The 20,208-nt window shown below is 43.2% G+C and overlaps 1 protein-coding gene across 7 annotated transcripts in view; it reads left to right on the top strand.

Annotated features, from left to right (window-relative positions):
- Matcap2 (microtubule associated tyrosine carboxypeptidase 2) overlaps nt 1-20,208 on the top strand; it is a 50,650-nt gene that overhangs the window by 24,809 nt on the left and 5,633 nt on the right. For 3 of the 7 annotated variants that reach the window (XM_050124907.1, XM_050124905.1, XM_050124909.1), the window contains 5 exons: nt 2,528-3,222; nt 11,896-12,039; nt 13,288-13,420; nt 14,317-14,622; nt 19,525-19,622. In XM_050124907.1, coding sequence (XP_049980864.1) covers nt 2,803-3,222; nt 11,896-12,039; nt 13,288-13,420; nt 14,317-14,622; nt 19,525-19,622 — 1,101 coding nt within the window. In that variant the 5' untranslated portion in view covers nt 2,528-2,802. The remainder of the gene's footprint in view (nt 1-2,527; nt 3,223-11,895; nt 12,040-13,287; nt 13,421-14,316; nt 14,623-19,524; nt 19,623-20,208) is intronic. The other 4 variants (XM_050124908.1, XM_050124910.1, XM_050124911.1 and 1 more) reach the window with 2 other exon arrangements.

Below are 20,208 nucleotides of genomic sequence, written 5' to 3'. Positions count from 1 at the left end.
GGATGCATTGTGAGTTCTAGGCCACCCTGAGCTACCAAGTGAGACATTGTTCTCCTTTGACATGATGTTGGTTTGGGATATTTCATTGTGTTGGTAACTGTCCTGTGAGGGATGTTTGCCACCATTCCTTGTCTCTCCCCCCACCCCATGAGATAACCATAACACTTCTTTTTTGTTTGTTTTTCCAGATAGGGTTTCTCTGTAAAGTCTTGGCCTAGAACTCATTCTGTAGACCAGGTTGGCCTCAAACTCACAGAAATCCACCTGCCTCTTCCCCCTGAGTCCTGGAATTAAAGGTGTGCTCCACCATGGCCCGGCCCATAATGCCTCTTTTAACCATGGGCTGTGCTGTTATTAAAAGGTGTCATAGGAATACCCTGCCTTCAGAGTCAGAAGTCAGGTGAAAGACAAGTGGTAGAGCGCTTCCTAGAGTGTGGAGACCATTGCCTCAGTCCCTAGCACTGGTGGGGAAAGCAGGCTGTGTACAGGAACAATTTCAATATGCATTTATGCAGATGTTTATTAGAGATATATGCCCACTATGCCATCCATTTGTGGAATAAAAAGATGATATAAATGACATAAATAACTTTTTGAGTTAGGGTCTCATGTACCCCAGGTTATTCTAGAGCTCTCTGTGTAGATTGATCTTAGACTCTTGGTCTTCAACTTCTATTTCTGAAATGCTGGAATTCCACATGTGAGCCACCATGCCCAGCTAACAGCTTGAAACTAGTGCATGAGCAGTAGTCTAGATGACTCTTAACTGTTTAAAGCATTTGGAAGACTTAAAGACAAAGTCTTCAACTTGCCATTTAAAGTACTGGACTTTTGTAATAACGATCATTTTTTTTTCTTTTTTGGCAACAGCATCTCATATAGCCCAGGCTGGCTTGAAAGTATGCATCTAAGGATAACCTTGAAATTATGATCCTCTTGCTTCTACCTTTTAAATTCAGGAATTACAGGCATGTGCTACCACCCCTTCCCCCCAAAATTAATATTGTTGCGGTGGTTTCTGTGCTGGAGAAATAGCAAACATTCTGTCACCAAGCTACATCCCCAGCTCTCAGTTATAAATGGTGACTGATCTTACTAAAACATAGTTAAACACATATCATCAGTTGATTTTTTCCCTTTAAAACAGGTGTCGCTATGGAGCCCTAGCTGACCTGAAATGCACTGTAGACCAGGCTGTCTCAAACTCATACGTATCCACTGCCTCGGCTTCCCAAGCGCTGGGATTAAAGGTCTGTGCCACTGCACCTAGCTGGTTATCTCTCGAATCTTAAACAATTTTTTTTTTCAGGTAGAAACGTATTGTTGGATAGATGGACTTTTCTTTTTGGGCCACCAGCTCACAAAAAATGACAGAGACTTCTTATTAATTATGAAAGCTCAGCCTTAGTTTAGGCTTGTCTCTAACTAGCTCTGCTCTTTTTTTTGTTTGTTTGTTTGTTTTTCAAGACAGGGTTTCTCTGTAGCTTTGGAGCCTGTCCTGGAACTAGTTCTTGTAGACCAGGCTGGCCTGGAACTCACAGAGATCCACCTGCCTCTGCCTCCCAAGTGCTGGGATTAAAGGCGTGCGCCACCACTGCCTGGCTGGAACTAGCTCTTATAACTTAAATTAGCCCATATTTTTCATCTGTGTTCTCCCATGCACTCGTTGCCGCGTCTCCGTTATGTCTGGCTCACCCATCTGCTCTTCTCTCTCTCAGTGTCTTCTCTGCCCCCAAATCCTGCCTAGCTATTGGCCGTTCAGCTCTTTATTAAACCAATCCAAGGGGCACATCTTCGCAGCACACAGAAAGATTATTCATGACACTGCTGTGTTTGTATTTTGGGAGTTTTGCTTTTTGGAAGTGGGTGTTTATTTGGTTTGAGTTGTTTGTCTCTGTGTAGCCTGGTTTTCATGGAAGTCCATTGACTGATCTTGAGCTCAGAGGTCCGCCAGCCTCGGCCTGCCAAGTGCTAGGATTAAATGCATGTGCCAACATTCCCAGCTATTGTTTGTTTTTAAGATAAATAAGGTTTTCCTGTGTAACTCTGGGCTGGAACTCACTAGTTAGTCCAGGCTGGCCTCAGACCCCAGATAGTCCTTCTGCTTCAGTCTCCTGAATTCTGAGATTACAGGTGGGAGGTGCCACAGCCTGCAGTCTGCTTTTACTGGTGGCTATCTTTGTATTTAGTTCCAAATGTCAAGATTGTATTTACCTTGGGAGTGTCTTGGATGGTGCTTTGATATTATAAAATCTATCCTTGTGAAGTTCACAGTAGTGAGGCATTTAGAGTATTCTTATGCATTATTGCATGTGCTTTTAGACTTTGACCACATGCATAGCTTGAAGCTGAACAATTTGATATATAATTTATGGGTCATAATATGACCTTTTAATATTTAGAATAGCATTCCTAAAGATGTTTGCAAGTTATACACAGAACCTTCAGGATACTTTCCATCTAATAAGCAGTTTGCTTCACCTGGCATCTCTATTGTTTCTTTGTTTTGGTTTTGTTTGTATCACAGAAAAGCTTCACTGGCCTGAGCATGAACTTGCTAAGAAGTCTGTTCTAAATGCAGAAGAGGCATTGATCATTGACAGCAAAAGAAGCTTTTCAAGTTTGTCCTCTGGAGTGCTCAAGGACACTTTTACAACTGGAACCAGTAGTTACAATGTTCTACTACAAAGCAAGGAGGAGAGAAAGCACCATTCACAAAAGCAGTTTTCCTCTACTTTCTCCAAAAGACGTAGAAAGCCCAGCAAATCTCCTAGTTCCTCTCATAGCAAAGATTCTCACAGGATGACAGCCCTGGTGCCTGTGACCAGCAGTGGTACTTGGTACTGCCTGGACAGGCAGTCTGCTGTTTTTGTCCCTAGTCCAGTACCAAGTCCTGTAAAGTTTACCCGTGGTATCTCTGTTACAGGGAGCGGCCTAGCACTGCCACCTAAACCGAAAAGCAAGGTGAGCCGCCGCAGTGTCACCCCCGTCCCAAAGCCCAAGCAGCAGCCTCAGTTGTGTAGAAGCTTTGATAAGGGAGACGAGCTTTCTGGGAAGAAGCTCTGTATCCTTACTGCCATAAAGCCCACCAACCTGGAGAAAGAAAAGCTGCGGTTCTTCAAGTCAGACTATACTTACAACCCTCAGTTTGAATATGCCTACCCCGCTCTGCCTGGTGTGTTAGCCAAACACAGCAACGCCTCTGACCGATTTCTTAAGCAGGTAAAATGCCACTTCTGTAGTAGTATATCATGGTTATGTAGCGAAAGCAATTACCTACCATTTTATAAGCAAAAAGAGACACCTTACTATCCTCTGTGATCAACCACCAAGGATGTGATAAGAAATCTGCAGGTGAGTGTTTTTGCTCATGTTTTTGGTCCATGAGAACTGTGTTGCACTAATCAAAATATACAAAGACTACACTGTGTTCTCTGACTAAAAGACACTCTGACTAAAAGACACTCTGACTAAAAGACACTATACTTGGGAACCACTTCTGCTTCTGTGCTTTGATTTGGAAGTTGTGAACTTGTGGTTCATTAGCTAGCCTACAGATGAAGGTTAGGTAGACTTTACTGTTTGTTTTATAGTCAGTTTTTTTCTCCTTGGAGTATAGGAGATCAAACCCAGGGTCTTGTACATGCTAAGCAATTGTTCTAACACCACCATCCCTTCACAAACGTATCAGAGACAGGATCCAGTAAACCAGGTTAACCTCAGATTTGCGGCAGGGCTGAATGAAGTTAGCCTTGAACTCCAGATATTCCTGCTTCCACCTCTCAAGTGCTGGGATTGGGTTGGTGAGAAGGCTCACGCCACCAAGTCTTGCAACCTCAGGTCACAAGGTTAGGAGGGAGAGAACTGTCCTGACTTCTCATGCATGTATGTGCCACCCTCACATACAATATTATTAAAAATAAATAGAATCTAACTCCTGGGATTACAGGAGTGTGTTATCACACATAGCTTATAAAGTGTTCTCAAATTCCTAAAATGATTTCAAATATGCTATGTATTTTCCTTGGTAAAAGAACTCTCTTACTCTTGCCTTTGTATTTTTCAGTGAGCATTCACCCTTCTGTTTGTGGTTCAGACAGGATTTCAGGTGGCCCAGCCTGGCCTAGAGTCCCCCCACGTAGGGAGGTGACCTTGACCTTCTCTCAAAAGGTCTGCTTACCTTTGGGGGCGGGGGTGGTTCAAGACAGGGTTTCTCTGTGTAGCTTTGGAGCCTGTCCTGGAACTCACTCTGTGACCAGGCTGGCCTTGAACTCACAAAGATCCTCCTGCCTCTGTTTCTCACAACTCAAAAGCAGACAAACAGAAAAGATGGTGACTGAGTGCTGGGATAAAAGGCCTGGGCCACCACCCGACCTGTCTGCTTACTTTTTGTGGTGCTGGAGATCAAACTCTAGACTTCATCCTCTACCAACTGAGCTACATCCCAAGCCTACTTTGCTGTGACTCCTATATCCCCTGTTTTTGTCAAGAATGTTATTAAATCAACTTTGAGGTTTTTTGTTTTTTTTGTTTTTTTTTTTTTTTTAGAGACAGGGTTTCTCTGTAGCTTTGGACCTTGTCCTGGAACTAACTCTTGTAGACCAGGCTGGTCTCAAACTCACAAAGATCCACCTGCCTTTGCCTCCTGAGCGCTGGGATTAAAGGCGTGTGCCACCACTTCCCGGCCATAAATTTAAATTTTATAATTGTAAAAATATTATTTATTTATTTCCCCTCAGTGCTGAAAATGCCAACTGAGATTTATGTACCACTATTCTTTAATCTGAAGCCCAGTATACAGCATCCCTGTGCATTGTGCAGGAAAGCACCATTTCACATCAGATTGAATTCTCTATCATTTCTTTGGAAGGCAGTTGACACTGGCTGCCCTGAGGCTCTACTGTTATGTTAACCCACTTTCATCTGCAGTAATTAAATGTATTTGAATTGCCCCAGGTTTCTAAATAGCACCAGTAATCCTAGCTGGCTTGTACCTTAAATACCACAATCGGGGAAATGGAATCTATTCCAGTTTTACTCTTTAAGGCACTTTAATAAAGTTGAAAGAAAAATCACAGAATGTAGAAAATGATGATTGAAACCCTCTTCAGGATCTGAGTTATAATATGAAGTCACACATCTCCCCTGCCCAGCCCTGAAAACGAAGAGGCCCTCAGGACTCAGCAGCAGTGTCGTGAGCCTCCTACTCTGGGCTCGTCTGAGGCAGTCTCTCTGCTGTTGGAAACACTACGGTCATGAACTGGAGAGCAGTCAGCCTACCAGAGTGGGCCAAGGTGGCATGCAGACTCTGAGCGTTCCCACTGGTCTCCCTGCCAGTGGTCAAGGAGTTCTGGGACTAAGCCACCAGGGTGTCCAGTTTGGGCAGCAGGCTGGACTGTGAGCCAGGACAGAGTTTGGTGAGCCCTGTCTAGATAGGCTAGAAACTGGGGTAGCCTCAGTCTTCCTGCTCTGGATATATTTAAACTTTCCAGAAACCTAGGGGTGGGTGTGGTGGTTCAGGCTTTTAATCTCAGAGTCAGAGGCAGGTAGAACTGTGTGAGATCCAGGACGTCCAGGACTATGTAGAGAGACCAAGAAACCCTGTCTTAAAAAATAGAAGAGAAAAGAAACCAAGTTTTTCAATTACACCTCTCTCCAGATGACACATTTTTCTATTTAGAAGATCACAAATCTTTTACACATACCTCAACATAATAAGGCTTTCTAGTAGGTTATTTGGAGATTACTATGTCCCTTGGAAATTTTATATACTACATAGAGAAGTGGGGTCATTTCTTAACCGCATAACAAAAGGATTCTTTTTCACACCAGAGTTGATGCTGCACTGAAGGCTTTGGCATTGACCTCGGGAGTGGTAGCGCATGCGCTCCAACAGGCTTTACTAGGAAGCTGTTGTTCCGTTGGAGGTGTGAGGGAATGGTTTGCACTATTATGCTGTTTACAAATACCCTAGTAGCCATCGCATTCTCATGTCCTCTCACCTTTGTATACACCCAGTCCACCTGCAGCCCTGACCACACAGAACATAGATGAGGAACAGGCTTGTGGCATTCCCCTCCTATGTCTGACTTTGGCATGTATTGGACAGGACTCAATGTCTAGGGTCTGTTCGTTCCCTGGATATGTGGATAGGTAGAATGGTTTATAAGTATCTGGGCTGTTTCTTTTTACTATAATGCAGTTTATGTTATGGCAAACTTGATTGTTGGCAGAAGTGTTGTCTTTGACCTAGTCTCCTCCCTGCTTCTCACCTGCTGTCAGGTCTTCCTAAGGTTCAGATCTGGTCATGTCACTTTCCCTCCCAGCAACATTTCAGGCTTCCTAAAATTGTATATTGAAACCAAAAAGCTTTAAAAAAATATTGTTTTTGTTGGAGTACTCAGATGCCATGGTGCATGTGTGGAGCCAGAGAAGAATTTGTGGGGGTCAGTTTTCTTCTACCATGTTGGCTCTCGGCCCCTAAGTCCAAACTGCCAAGCCTTTCACCAGTTAGTGCTATCCCTCAGAGCATCTTGTACAAGTACCTGCCATTGAATTATCCACTGCTATAGCTGTCAAGTTTCCGTTTGTCTTTTCTCCTAGATAGCCTCCTTACTAACAGGTAGGTTACATATTCCAGCCATCACTGGGTTCAGTGCAGTTCCCTGCACTGAGCTTTCCCAGACCAGGATTCACCGTCTTTGATCCCTGTGTGTTTTAACAGTAACTGTCCTCTCTGCCTGTAATAGCTTGTTTCCTCTAATGTCCCACATGTACTTGCATTTTCCCATGATTTCACAATACTTTCTTTGTAACACATTCAGAGCATCAGTATGTGTGTTTAGATGTCATCTCTGCCAGCCTAATAGCAGGAGATGAACTTAGATTCTGAAATATGAACGTAATAGTGATTTACACAGGAGTTGGCTTAAGTTTGAATGAATAACAGCTAGACAAATTAATATTTCTTTTTCCTGGTGGGTATAATTTTAGAGAAGGCCTTTATAAACAGTGGACCCAATTTTAGTGACCCATACTGTTTGTATATTGGTTACCAGCATAGAAACTTTTTAAAGTGCTCTTATGTTGTCTTTCCTGAGTATGTTATGCAGTACTTTACAATAGTTACTGCTCACATTGAAGACCTTGTGGTGTGGCCACTACTGTAGGGTCTTTCATGCTCACGTCTCATCTCCACTGTGTCCTTACAGCAGTTCTCTAAGGTAAGTAGGGCAAGGACTTGGCATCTCCGTGTTGCCAGCAAAGAGGCAAACCTGGGAAAGGCAAACCTAACTGCCCTCTGGCCGGTTCACACGCCTGTGTACCCGTGCCTCCAGTGTGCAAGACTGCGCTTGAGCGGAGAGATTGCTTTGTTAGCTCACAACTGTGGAAGTGCCTGTGACTGATTGATGGTCAGACTTCGCAGTTACTGAACTGAAGACAAAATCAGCAAGTAAACCAAAAGCAGATCAGTTAGCAGACACGGAAATTTTTTAGGAAGTTTGTCATCCCCTCATGAGGCGAACTCCCTGACCAGCAGGAAAGAACAGCCACCAGACGAGGATTCTTCCCAAATCACGCTTTATTGGAGCCTCTTGGTTGAAGGGAGAGCAGGAGGCGAGGGGCCCCCGAGATCTGAGCTGCAACTGCCTATATAGGGACTAGGGGTACGTGCAGGCTTCCTATTGGTCAAAGTGTCTCAGCAGCCATTCCAAGCTCCCTGATAGGTCCGGCACACTGAGGACACTGAGCATGCCCGAGATGGTGGTACTGGCTATGACCTTATATGGAATTGTTTATCCCAAGCCTGCAGGGGCCCAGTGCTATCTTGTAATGGCGGCTGCACGTACTGGCTCCCTGCACCCTCAAACACAATGGTGGACATTTTATAGAGAAAAAGATTTTCATTTTGTAGATAAATTACTTAGATGTCTTGTGCTAGTTTTAACCTTACAATGAACTTCAAAATGATTACCACTGGCTGCTATCACTCAGTAGTGACTAGAGGTTCTGGTTTCTCTACATGTTCATCAGCTTTTGTTGTGTTCTTGTTCTGCTTTTGTTTTTTTCCTATAGTCAGCCTAGTGGATATGAAGGAGTTTTCTCTTCATTTTTCATATTTTAGAATTTCTGTCTGCCTGCCATCAGTAAGAAATTTGCTTACTTTTAAAAGAATCTAGGCCTTGGAGAGATGGTTCAATGGTTAAGAGCACTGTATCCTCTTCAGTTCCCAGCATCCACATAGTTACCATCTAAAACTCCAGTTCCAGGGGTCTGATGCCTTCTTCTGGCCTTTGCAGGCACAAATACACACGTGATGCACAGATACATGGAGGCAAAACACATTAAAAATATTTTTTAAAAAAAGTTAAAAAAGAAGAAAGGTAAACGTTGTGTGGAAAATGTGATAGATTTATTTCTAATTATAAAGTTGAGCTGCCTCTGAGACTGTTGACTGGTACATTGACTTGTACTGATGCTCTGCATCCCACATCTGTATTGAACATGTGGACACACAAGGAAATGGCAATGGGTTTTTGATCCTACTGCAAGTACTGGCTTTGTGGGAGCCCTGGCAGTTTGGATGCTCACCTTACTAGACCTGGATGGAGGTGGGTGGTCCTTGGACTTCCCACAGGGCAGGGAACCCTGATTGCTCTATGGGCTGAGAAGGGAGGGGGACTTGATTGGGGGAGGGGGAGGGAAAGGGGAGGCGGAGGCGGGGAGGAGGCAGAAATCTTTAATAAATAAATAAAAAAAAAGAAAATAGAGCCCATTGTGATGCATACATCTGCAATCCCAACTTTGGAGACAGAGACAGGAGGGTTAGGAGTTTGAGGCTAGTCTTAGCTACAGAAAACTGTCTCCGAGAGAGGAAGAAAAACGGAAAACCTGGCCGTCTTCTTCTGTCAGTCATGCTCTTTACCTTTCAGTTCTGGGGGCAGAGATGCCAACATTCAGAATTACTGATGACAGGAAGAAGCAAAATTATTTTTTGAGCATCTAGTGGATATTAAATACTGTCACCATATAAGCCACATACGATGGACTTTTCCTTTTTAAAGACATGGTCTTCTGTAGCTTAGGTTGGCTTCAAACTCACTAACAGAGAATGCCTGTGAAGTTCTGACCTCCCCAGTGCTGGGCTTACAGACCCCTGTCTGTCTGTCTGTCTGTTTTTACTTAATGCAGTACTGCATCAGACCTGAGACTCCATGCCTACCAGCAAGATGTATCTATCTGCAGTCCCAGTTGTTGGTGTGAAATATTTAAACAAGCTTTTTGGAAACATCAGTGTAACCCTATATAGTATTGCTGCTATGGTGGTGTCGGACAAGGCAAGATGGGGTGGAGGAAATGGTGTTCTGTTGTGTACCCTCCTGAACACACCCCCTATTTGTACTTATTCTTTGACAAGGGTATCAAATATAAGGGACACCTGTGTAGTAAGCAGATGACCACATCCTAAGTGCATACTTTAAAGAAAACCCTTGTAGGAATAATAAAGGAAAAATTAAATATGGAAAGAAAAACATTTGAAAAGCATAAGCATAAATTACAACCAAAAAATTTAAACTTCTTTTAGGTCTGTCTCTCCAATACAGAGGGGACACTCACTCTCTTCTGCGGTGTTTAAAGCCCAGCTCCCACACTCTTCACTGGAGTATGTAAAATGTCCTTGTTGATCTGGTTTTAACTATTGCTAATTTGTACTTTTAGTCATCTTAGTTGTCACACAAAGCCATCAGCACACGGGGACTCCTGTGCTCTACTTACAGTTCTGCATATTTTTTGCACTTTACTGTATTTGAATCACCTGGGAACCTTGTTTCAAAAGCAGGGTTTGAAAGCTGGCATGCTGTCCCACACCTTTAGTCCCAGCACTCAAGAGGCAGAGGGAGGCAGATCTCTGTGAACTGAGATCAGTCTGATCTGCATACATTGAGTCCCCGTCTCGAAACACTACCACCACCAAAACAAAAACAAACAAGCCAAACCCAGGTTCTGATTTAATAGGCTTAAAGATGAGCATTAAGGTCTACATTTCGGGGCAGCCTGGCTACTCCAGTGTCTCTGCCCTCGGCCACGCTGAATAACAAGGCTTTCAGGAGCAGTTTGTCGTGTGGTAACTTTCTGATGCCATCCTAGTGGGTTAGGGATGTATCTGTGCTTTGCTGCATTTGTGGTGTGATTGTCCTCTCCTGGTATGACAGTCAAGTGCATTGTTGAATAAAGAGTGGAACCACAGCAGTGATGATGTAATAGGAGACCGACGACAAAGGCTGATGCATTTTCTCAGCTATGGCGTAGATTGTCATTGTTATCACAGCCACCACTGGGTGTCACAGTGACACACCTAGAATATTGGAGACAGCCTGGCAGCACAGGGCATGTAATGACCCTGTGACTGTTTCTCAATCAGTTCCTTTCCAGTCCACAAGAGCCCAGAAATAAGATTTCTTTTCATAGATTTTCTTAAAGATTTCTTTGTGTTTATTTTTATGTGTATGGGTGTTTTCCCTGTATGTTGGTAAGTCTGCTTCATGCATGGATGCCTGCGGAGGCCAGAAGAGAGTGTTAGATCCCTTGGGACTAGAGTTACAGACCACGTGGGCCGTTGTGTGAGTGCCGGGAGCCAGGCTGGGGCCTCTCAAGAACAGCCATATACGGGGGAATTTTTTCCATCCCAAAAGATCTTTGAAGAACAGGTTTCTTCTGACTTACATTCTTGTATCCTGTGGTTCTCTTGGAGGCTCTGATGATTTGTCTTTATCACCAGATTTTTAACAGTCTTCACCTTCTCTGTGTGTGTTGGGAAAAGGTCTCAACCTTTTAGGGTGATGGGAAGTAGATGATACGTTGCCCTGGATGAAAGATGGAAGGATTTTGAGACTGTGATTTTGTTTTACTATTTTTTGGCACCAGAATAAAAAGTAGCTTTTGGCACTTAAGTACTCTTTCATTCTTGTGGCCTGATGTCTGTATTTCTTTTTTTTTTTAAAAACTTTATTTAACTTTATTTCATGCACATTTTTATAATGATGTCAGATTCTCTTGAACTGGAGCTACAGACAGCTGTGAGCTGCCATGTGGGTGCTGGGAATTGAACCCGGGTCCACTGGAGGAGCAGTCACTGCTCTTAACCACTGAGCCATCTCACCAGCCCCTGATGTCTGTATTTCTGACCAGTACTTTTGCCTTCCTTTTGAATAAAATTTTCTTGTTACTTTTCACAAAACAAAGCAAAGCAATAGAAGATGCATGCAAGTGGTGCACAGACATCCATCAGGCAAACACCCGTAACATAGAATAAATAGATAAATAAATGCATTCTAAGCAGATTTTATAGGTTGTTACAGAGGACTGGTTATTTTGTATGTTTTTAAAGGACTTTTTTTCCTTTATTTAAATGGTACTTATAGCATATTAACTGATCTAGAGACATAATTTATTTATATTGGAGTTCTTCGAAGCCACAATATATCTTGTCCAGGAGCCAGAACCCTCTTTGCCCAGCTTTTCCTAGCAGCAGGTGTAGGCATGATGTGTGGTTTTTAGCCTCTGCTCTGGCTAAAGACATGAGAAGACAGGAAAGAGAGTGTTGTTCACCAGCTTTCTTCCTTTGGACCTTTGTAGTCAGTCTCACCGTGCAGCCCTGGGAGGATCTGACTCTGTAGACCATGAATGCAATGCTGGGCCAGCAAGAAGAACATTTGCAAATTTGGAAAAGTCGGTGGAAACTGTTTAAACTTAGAAAAATGCACAGCTGGGATTGCAGCTTAATTCAGTAATCAATAAATCTGAACAAGTCTTGACAAATTAGGTGATAATTAGCTCCCTTCGTCTCAGAGTGGCATGAGCTGTTCACTGTCCTTATCTCCCTTTCTTTTACAGTCCATCAATATTATGGAGCTGACTTTACAGAAATACGGAAGTTATGAGAAATTCGAACAAGCTACTGGTGGTAGCTTGTTGTCTAAAACTCGAATCTGGAGTCATGTTAGGAAGTACATGGTGAAGGAAGGCTGCCTAGGAGAGGTATGGGCCGTGGGTGACTTGGGGACCTGGCTGTGATATTGGCACTTGCAGTCAGTGACACATACATTTTTTTTTCTGCAGGTTTTGTCTGATCAGTCCCTTTAACTCACTGAACTGGCCTCTTGCCACCTTTCTTTTGCTCTTATTTGATTCTTATATGTGCAGCTTATGGTATTTTGTGTGTTACTCAAGGAGGATTACTGAGAGAATTTGCTGCAGTGTTCTCTTATTGATAGACCAGTCTCATTCATCAGTCTCAAAACCTTGGCACTGACAAAGAACAGGTCCTCCCCACTCCCCACCCACGAGCTGGTTCTTCCTAGTCCCTGTGTGGATTCTGGGGTGCAAACTTGAGTTGCCATCTTGCAGGGCAAGCACCTTTGTCCACTGAGCCATCTTGTCACTCCCTCCTCCTTTTTTAAAGCACTGAGACTTGAACTCAGGGCCTTGGGCAAGCACGCTACCTTGAAGCTCTATTCCCTCTTCTTTTTGCTTGAGACAGAATTTTACTAAATTGCTCAGGGTGGCCTTGAATTCTTTCTGTAGCCAACTAGACCTTGTTCCTCTTGCCTTGGTCCTCCTAGTCCCCATTGTACCCCTTTCTTCACCATTAAAATTACAAATTTTAGTTCTGTCTTCCTTAGCACAGCCATCAACTTTCTTTGTTTGAAAGATAGGGTCTCTCTCTCTCTCTCTCTCTCTCTCTCTCTCTCTCTCTCTCTCTCTCTCTCTCTCTCTCTCTCTCTCAAGTGCTATCTGTCTGCTAGCTGTCCTGGAACTGGCTGTGTAGACCAGGGTAGACTTGAATTCACAGAGATTCCCCTGCCTCTGCCTCCCAAGTGCTGGGATTAAAGGCGTGTGCTACCACAACCAGCCTCCTTCACTTTTTTTTCAGTCCAATAAAGGTTCTTAAATTCTCAGAGGGTTAAGATTAGAAGGTTTAAATGTGACCAGATATACATTTTATCAACTTAATTCAATTCAACTTAGTTAATGTATGGGCCCGATATTTTTCGTAAAAACTTTCTCCCTTTTCCCAGTCTATCTGTGTGTGTGTGTGTGCATGCATGTGTATGTTATATAATTATATATTTGTATGTGTATGTTTGTAGGGAACAACTTTAGGGAGTTGATTTTCCTTCTAACATGTCGGTTTTGGAGAGCTTGGGTTGTCAGCCTTTATGTTGCGTGCTCTAACCCACTGGGTTGTCCCCCCAGCCGTATAAATGTGCTTTTTTCTCTACCTAGATTGTAGTTCATCTCACTGAAGACCTGCTTTCCAGGGCATCCATGACAGTGGTAAATGGATGCCCAACTCTAACCATCAATATTTCTACTGCGCGAGAGCATTGGCTGGAGGGGATGCTGAGGCATGAGATAGGTAGGACAGCCCTTTCCACGCCCTCATTTTACTGTCCTGAATCCCCCTAAGGAAGTATTCTTCCAGAGGGTGTGGCTTTTCCCTAGCAGTATTTAGTAAAAATTCATGAGGCTGTTAAGCTTTACTTGGAGGGTATGTCATTTCAAATTATAATTTTAGAACACTCTTGGAAATTCATTTCAGTCCTTTGGGATTTAGTCTTCCATCTGAAGTTGAGGGGATGCATGCTTAGGAAAGAAAAGGAAAAGTTACCCTTCTCTGAGTGAAGACTCTAAGTGAAGACTCAGAGAACCAGCCAGGATTAACATGCTCCCTGGCTGCTGTCCCACAAGCCGCCATACTGGAGGCTGCTTTCTGAGAAGGGAAGGTATATTATCTCTTTAAAGGGATACTTGCATCCCTTTACAAATAGTACACATGAAGAGAAAATTTACACAAGAAGAGATTATCTGGGTCTTTGATCTGTGAAAGACCTTTTTCTGGCCTTAGGAGCTTGGGGATTTTTTTTTCTTTAACTTTTAAATTTGTTTTCTGAGACAAGGTCTCATATAGCCAAAAACAGTCAACTTGAAAAGAAATGTTTATTTTTACTGATGTTTTTGTAGGTTTAAACTCCTTACTGCCTTTGAGCCTGGTAAGACAGCTTGGTAAGACATCATGGTGGGTGTATGTGGCCACCGAACATGGCCAAGACAGCAGAGAAGGCAGAGGAAGAACTCCACACTGTCACTAGGCCTTACCCTCGGTCCTACCACCTCCTAGGAGCTCCATGTTGGGGACAAGCCTTTAGCACTTAGGACTTGGAGGGAGAATATTCCAGACCTAAATGCAAATTTTCTTTGGGGAAGTATCAAAACAGTGTCATTGCCTGTCATTCATACTTTTTCTCTCTGTAGGCACGCATTACTTTCGGGGAATTAACAACCTCCAGCAGCCATGGAACAGTTGGATTGGCCGCAAAAAACATGAGCTAAAGCCAAACAACCCTACAGAGGAAGGGCTGGCCAGCATTCATAGCGTCCTGTTCAGAAAAGACCCCTTTCTATGGAGGGCTGCCCTCCTTTACTATACAGTGTATCAAGCCAGCCAGATGTCTTTCTGTGAACTCTTTAAAGATATCGGCAAGTTTGTCAAGGACCCTAATACAAGATGGGATTACTGTGTAAGAGCCAAGAGAGGGTGGACTGATACTTCCCAGCCAGGTAAGTGTCCCTCAGTGGCAGGATTCTGACTGTCTGGCTAGTTGTTAAACAGGAGGCTAACAAGTTTAAGGCTAGCCAGCTATATAGTGAAACCCTGATTTAAAAAGGCCTGGAGGGCCAGCAAGATGACTCAGCAGGTAAAGGTAGGTGCTAGCTGCCAAACCTGATGGCCTGAATTTGATCCCTGAGACTTCACACAGTGGAAGAAGAGAGGTGACTTCTACAAGTTGCCTTCTGATCCAACAACCACTTGAGCACTATGACACACACACACACACACACACAAATGTAAAAATTTTTGTAACTTAAAAAATAGAATGAGCACACATACAACCTTCTTGATCAACCAATTACTAACAGCTATTAATTTTCTTTTGCTATTTCTCATTTTCTAAGATTTATTTATTTTTACTTATGTGTATGTGTGTGTGCCTCTATGAGTTCATGTGCACCATGTGTGTACCTGGTGCCCTCAGAGGCCCGAGGGCACCAGAATCCCTGGAAATTGAGTTGCAGCAGTTGTGAGTTACCTGATGTGGTAATGGAAACTCAACCTGAGTCTTTTGTAACAGCAGTAAGCATTCTTAACCACAGAGCCATCTCTCCAACCTTTAGAGACACCTTTATTGAGATACTGGAGATGGCATATGCCTTACAATTACTTCAGCTACTTAAAATGTAAGCTTCATTGTTTTTTCAATATTATAGAGCCACACAGTTATCACCACTAATTTTGGAATATTCTCTTCACCCAGCCCCCCCCCCTCGCTCCCAAGAAACAGATATCCACTAGAATTCATGTCCCATATATTCTCTCTCAGCTTTCAGGCAGTACTTTTAGTGGGTTTTCCTTTCAGTTTTTGTAAATTTACCTACTTTGAACATGTCATATGTCATATGAATAGAGTTATAATTTGTGATCCTTTTTGGCTGGATTCCTCCAATCATCAGGACCCCCCCATGCCCCCCCCCCCCCGGTTTTGGTTTTTCTTGTTGAAACTATCTCACTGTGTAGCCCTGGTTGACCTGGAACTCACTCTGTCAACCATGGTGGCCTCAAACTCACAGAGATTCACCTGCCTCTGCCTCTGAGTGCAGGGATTAATGTCATGGGAAACCAGACCTGGACGGACACTTTCAGATTCATGCTGTGGCTGAAATAATTCTTTTTTCTTTTGCCAGCTGGTGGTTGTTCATTAGTTTCCATCTTTAGGCCCTCAGGAATAACGCTGCCGCTGTTTATGTGCTCATGTGCAGCTGTGTTTCCATTACTCTGCCTACACACCCTCCTCCACAGCTCATGCTGCTGAACTCTTCACCTCAGGTTCTTGATCATGTTGTGTTGACAGCTCCAGCCACCTATCCATACTGAGGATACAGAAGGCAGGGTTAGGTTTGTTGTTGTTTTTCCTAGCTTTCTGTCTGAGGTTTTTAGTGGAGAGAAAACATGTTTGTGAAGATCAGAAGTCAGCTTCCAGTATCAAAGTGCCATCTACCTTCATAGTATGTTTTTATTTGAAGAATTTTTTATTTTTTCAGTGTGTGTGTGTGTGATATGTTTGTATAGGTGCACAGGTGCCATGCCATGCATGTGGAGATAACAGGACAGCTTTTGAGAGTCCATTCTGTCCTCCCACTTTATTGAGGAAGAAACAGGAGACAACATGTTTCCGCCATGTTACCTGCTCTAGGCTGCCTGGCTCCCCAAGCTTCTCGGAAGCTCCTGCTACAGATGCTACCACTGCATCAAGCTTTTCACATGGGTTTCAGGGCTGGAACCCAGGGAGTCAGGTGGACATGGTAAGCCCACTGTAAGTCCCCTGAGCTGCCTCAAGCTTTCCCCAGACAAGTCCTGCTAAGCAGCCCTAGCTAGCCTAGAACTCCATTTGTAATCCTTGTTGGCCTTGAACTCACACTTGCTGGATTCAGACTGTGTGCCACCATGGGCTACCACCGTACTCCCCACCCCCATTTTAAAAATAATTGGGACAAAGTCTCAAAGTACTGCCTGAAAGCTGAGAGATCTATACCCAAGGATGGCCTTAACTGCATTCTCTTCCATACCTAGGAAGTGACTGTGCTGCCTACCCAACTTTGTTTTCCTACCTTATATTTTGAGAGAGTCTCTGACTTGGACTTAGGAGCATGGGCTCTACTAGACTGGCTGTCCAGTAAGCTCCAGAGATCCACCCGTCTTCTGCCTTCACAGCACTGGGATTATCTGCATGCATGACCACCTCAGCTCTTTACAGAGGTGCTGGAGGTCAGACTCAGGCCTGCTTCCACAGCAAGCACTTCTCTGACTAAGCTCTTTTGATTTTTTTCTTTAATCTTAATTAAAAATTTTTATGTATATGGGTGTTTGCCTGCATGTATATCTATGCATGCCTGGTATCCATGAAGTGTGGAAGGTTCTTCGGATCCCCTGAAACTAGAGTTAGAGATGGTTGTGAGCCTCTGTGTGGGTGCTGGGAATCAAATTCAGGTTTTCTGCAAGAGCAGCAACTCCACCCCTGAAGGGTTTTTTAAAAGAGACATCCTGAGCCAGGCGTTGGTGGCTCACACCTTTAATCCCAGCACTCGGGAGGCAGGCAGGCGGATCTCTGTGAGTTTGAGTCCAACCTGGTCTACAAGAGCTAGTTCCAGGACAGGCTCCAAAACTACAGAGAAATCCTGTCTCAAAAAAAAGAGACATCCTGAAATTTATAAAAACCAAGGACAATTTTAATTCAATGAGCCCTCATGAATACATTACTTGAGCTTAGCATCCACTACATTTTTTTTACTGAATCATCTGCTTTTCAGTGTTCCTGCTTTCCTATAACAATGTAAATCTAATTCCTAATCACTATGCTACTAGCATGGCCAATAAAATTAGCAATAATTCCTTAATATGAGGCTATATAGAGAATACAGTCTACATATATATTGTTTTTTTAAAAGCTCAAGAATCCTATGAAATTTTCTATTATTTGTTTGTTTGTTTTAAGACAGGATTTCTTTGTAGCTTTGGAGCCTATCCTGGAACTCACTCTGTAGACCAGGCTGGTCTCAAATTCACAGAGATTCACCAGTCTCTGCCTCCCAAGTTCTGGGATTAAAGGTGTGTGCTACCATGCCTGGTCTAATCTTATACATTTTTTAAATTCTGGATGTCATCCCTACTTTCATGGGAGAAACAATATAGAAATCTCATAGAGTGTATTTATTTTGAGTTATTTATATTTTGAGTCAGGCTCACTATGAGACTCAGGCTAGCCTTGAATTTATGTGGCTATGACTGTTGTTGACTTTGAGATCATCTTTCTTCTGCCTCCAGAGTATCAGGATTACAGGTATCCAGTACGTGTGTGTGTGTGTGTGTGTGTGTGTGTGTGTGTGTGTAGTGTGTGTGTGTGTGTGTGTGTGTGTGTGTAGTGTGTGTGTGTGGGGTTGGTTGGTTGGTTGGCATTTTGCTGTTTTATGTTTTTCTGAGACAAGGTTTTGGTAGTCCAGGTTGGTTTAAGATTTGCTATGTACTTCTGATCTTTCTACCTCTAGAATTACAGATGTGCACCACTATCAGGTTTGTGCAGCGCTGGGAGTCCAAGCCAGTGGTCCCTGCATGCACTGTACCAACTGAGTACAAACCCATGGTGTTAGGTTTCTGTTTTGTTTTGTTTTGAGATAGAATCTCAATGTAAGCCTGGCTGACTAGGAACTCCCTGTGTAGATCAATCTTGGCTTTCTGGTTTTTAAACCATTAAGTCATAGTTTTAGCTGGGTGTGATAGCACATGCCTGTAATTCCACTCCTGGGAGGCTGAGGTGGGAAATGGATGTGCCTTCAAAGCCAGCCTGGGCTTCACTGTAACAAGAGTCAGTTTCATTTACAGTTCTTAGATGTAGGTTTTTAGAATTGAACTCAGGTCCTCATGTTTAAAAGGCAAGCTCTTTACAGACTGAGATGGTTCCCAAGCCTGAAATTTAGTCTCAAAAAATGAAAATAAAAACAAGACAGTGCTAATCAACCAAAACAGTATCATGTTATTTCACCCAGGACGATCGCATTCAACATCCTTTTGCCTCAGTCTCCCAAATAGCTGCAGTCACAGGAACGTACCACAGTGTCCAGTGTCATGATCTTTATGAAGGAGTTAGGGCAGGACAGAGCAAACAGAGGAAAATAGAACCCCTCATGCCCTCGTGAGACCTCTCACCCTATCTCCCCATCACACCAAGGCATCACCTTCATGCTCAGGTGTGTGGTGGGGTAATGTTTGTAAGGCACTGACTTTTAAGTCCCAGTCTTTAAATTTGGGGAGGATGTCATTTTAATTAACAAAAAGCAGTAAAATGAGTTCTTCAGGTCAAAGTACTGGGCTGTGTACTATCAATACTATTTTGTTACTTTCCAAGATCTTGCATTTTATGTTGTAAAAATAATTGAATAAAAACAAACATGGGCCGGGCATGGTGGTGCACACCTTTAACCCCAGCACAGAACAGAAGCAGGTGGATCTCTGTGAGCTCAAGGCTAGACTGGTCTACAAAGAGTTCCAGCACAGCTAAAGCTATCTAGTGTGTGAGACCCTGTCCCAAAAAATAAAAGTAGGCTATTTTAAAAACAGAGCTGCTTCTCCATAAAGAGAATGGTTAGCATCCAATTTTATGTTTCTTTAAATATAAAAAGTAACCACTGAGGGTGGAAAAATGGTTGAGCAATGAAATGTGTGCTGATTGTGCAGAGGGCCTGAGTCCACTTCCCAGTACCCACTCTGGGCAACTCACAGCTTCAGCCAAGAGAGCTAATGCTTCTGGCCTCCTGAGGTGTCCATACTGAGGTACACACACCACACACAAAATTAAAAATAAAATAGTCTTTTAAAGAGAAAGAAAGTAAACATTGTTCTGGTTCCTCCAGGGTGTTTCAGTAAAGACCAGGTGTACTTGGATGGAATCCTTCAAATCCTTCGATTCAGAGAGTCCATAGACTTTCATCTGCTGACTGCCCTGGGCAAGGTGAGTGCACAGCGACCCAGCCCTCCAGCGCTCCCTGTCAGTATTGCCTTTCCTTCCATTGTATGGTCAAACACTCAAGTTCAAACTGTTACTTTGTTGTTGTTGAAACAAGTTTCTTATTGTGACAACAGAAGGAAACTTTCTGTGTGATCAGTAAGAGACAGAGGAATAGAGAATTTGGGGAAATACCTTATTTTTATGTGCATCTTTTGTTTAAAAAGAAAAAAAAATCTAAATTAAATTTTTTTTTTTTTAAAAACATCTTTTTGGGTTTGCTTTTGGATTTTGTCTGTTACTGACCAGGATCTCATGGAGCCAGGATAGCCTCCAAATAGATGTGCTGCTGAAGATGACTGTAAGCTTGTTTTGTTTTGTTTTCAACACAGGGTTTCTCTGTGTATCTCTGGCTGTCCTAGGATCCACCTGCCTCCGCCTCCTGAGTGCTGAGGTTAAGGTGTGTGCCACTATCACTAAGCCTTTTTTTATTTTTTTGGTTTTTCAAGACAGGTTTTCTCTGTGGTTTTTGGAGCCTGTCCTGGAACTAGCTCTTGTAGACCAGGCTGGTCTCGAACTCACAGAGATCCGC

This window comes from Alexandromys fortis, unplaced genomic scaffold (genome assembly GCF_014885135.2).
Source record: "Alexandromys fortis isolate MF-2015 unplaced genomic scaffold, M_Fortis_MF-2015_v1.1 scaffold_204, whole genome shotgun sequence".
Lineage (NCBI taxonomy): Eukaryota > Metazoa > Chordata > Mammalia > Rodentia > Cricetidae > Alexandromys > Alexandromys fortis.
Note: the sequence above shows the minus strand (reverse complement) of the source record. Positions and strands in the feature narration are given on the sequence as shown.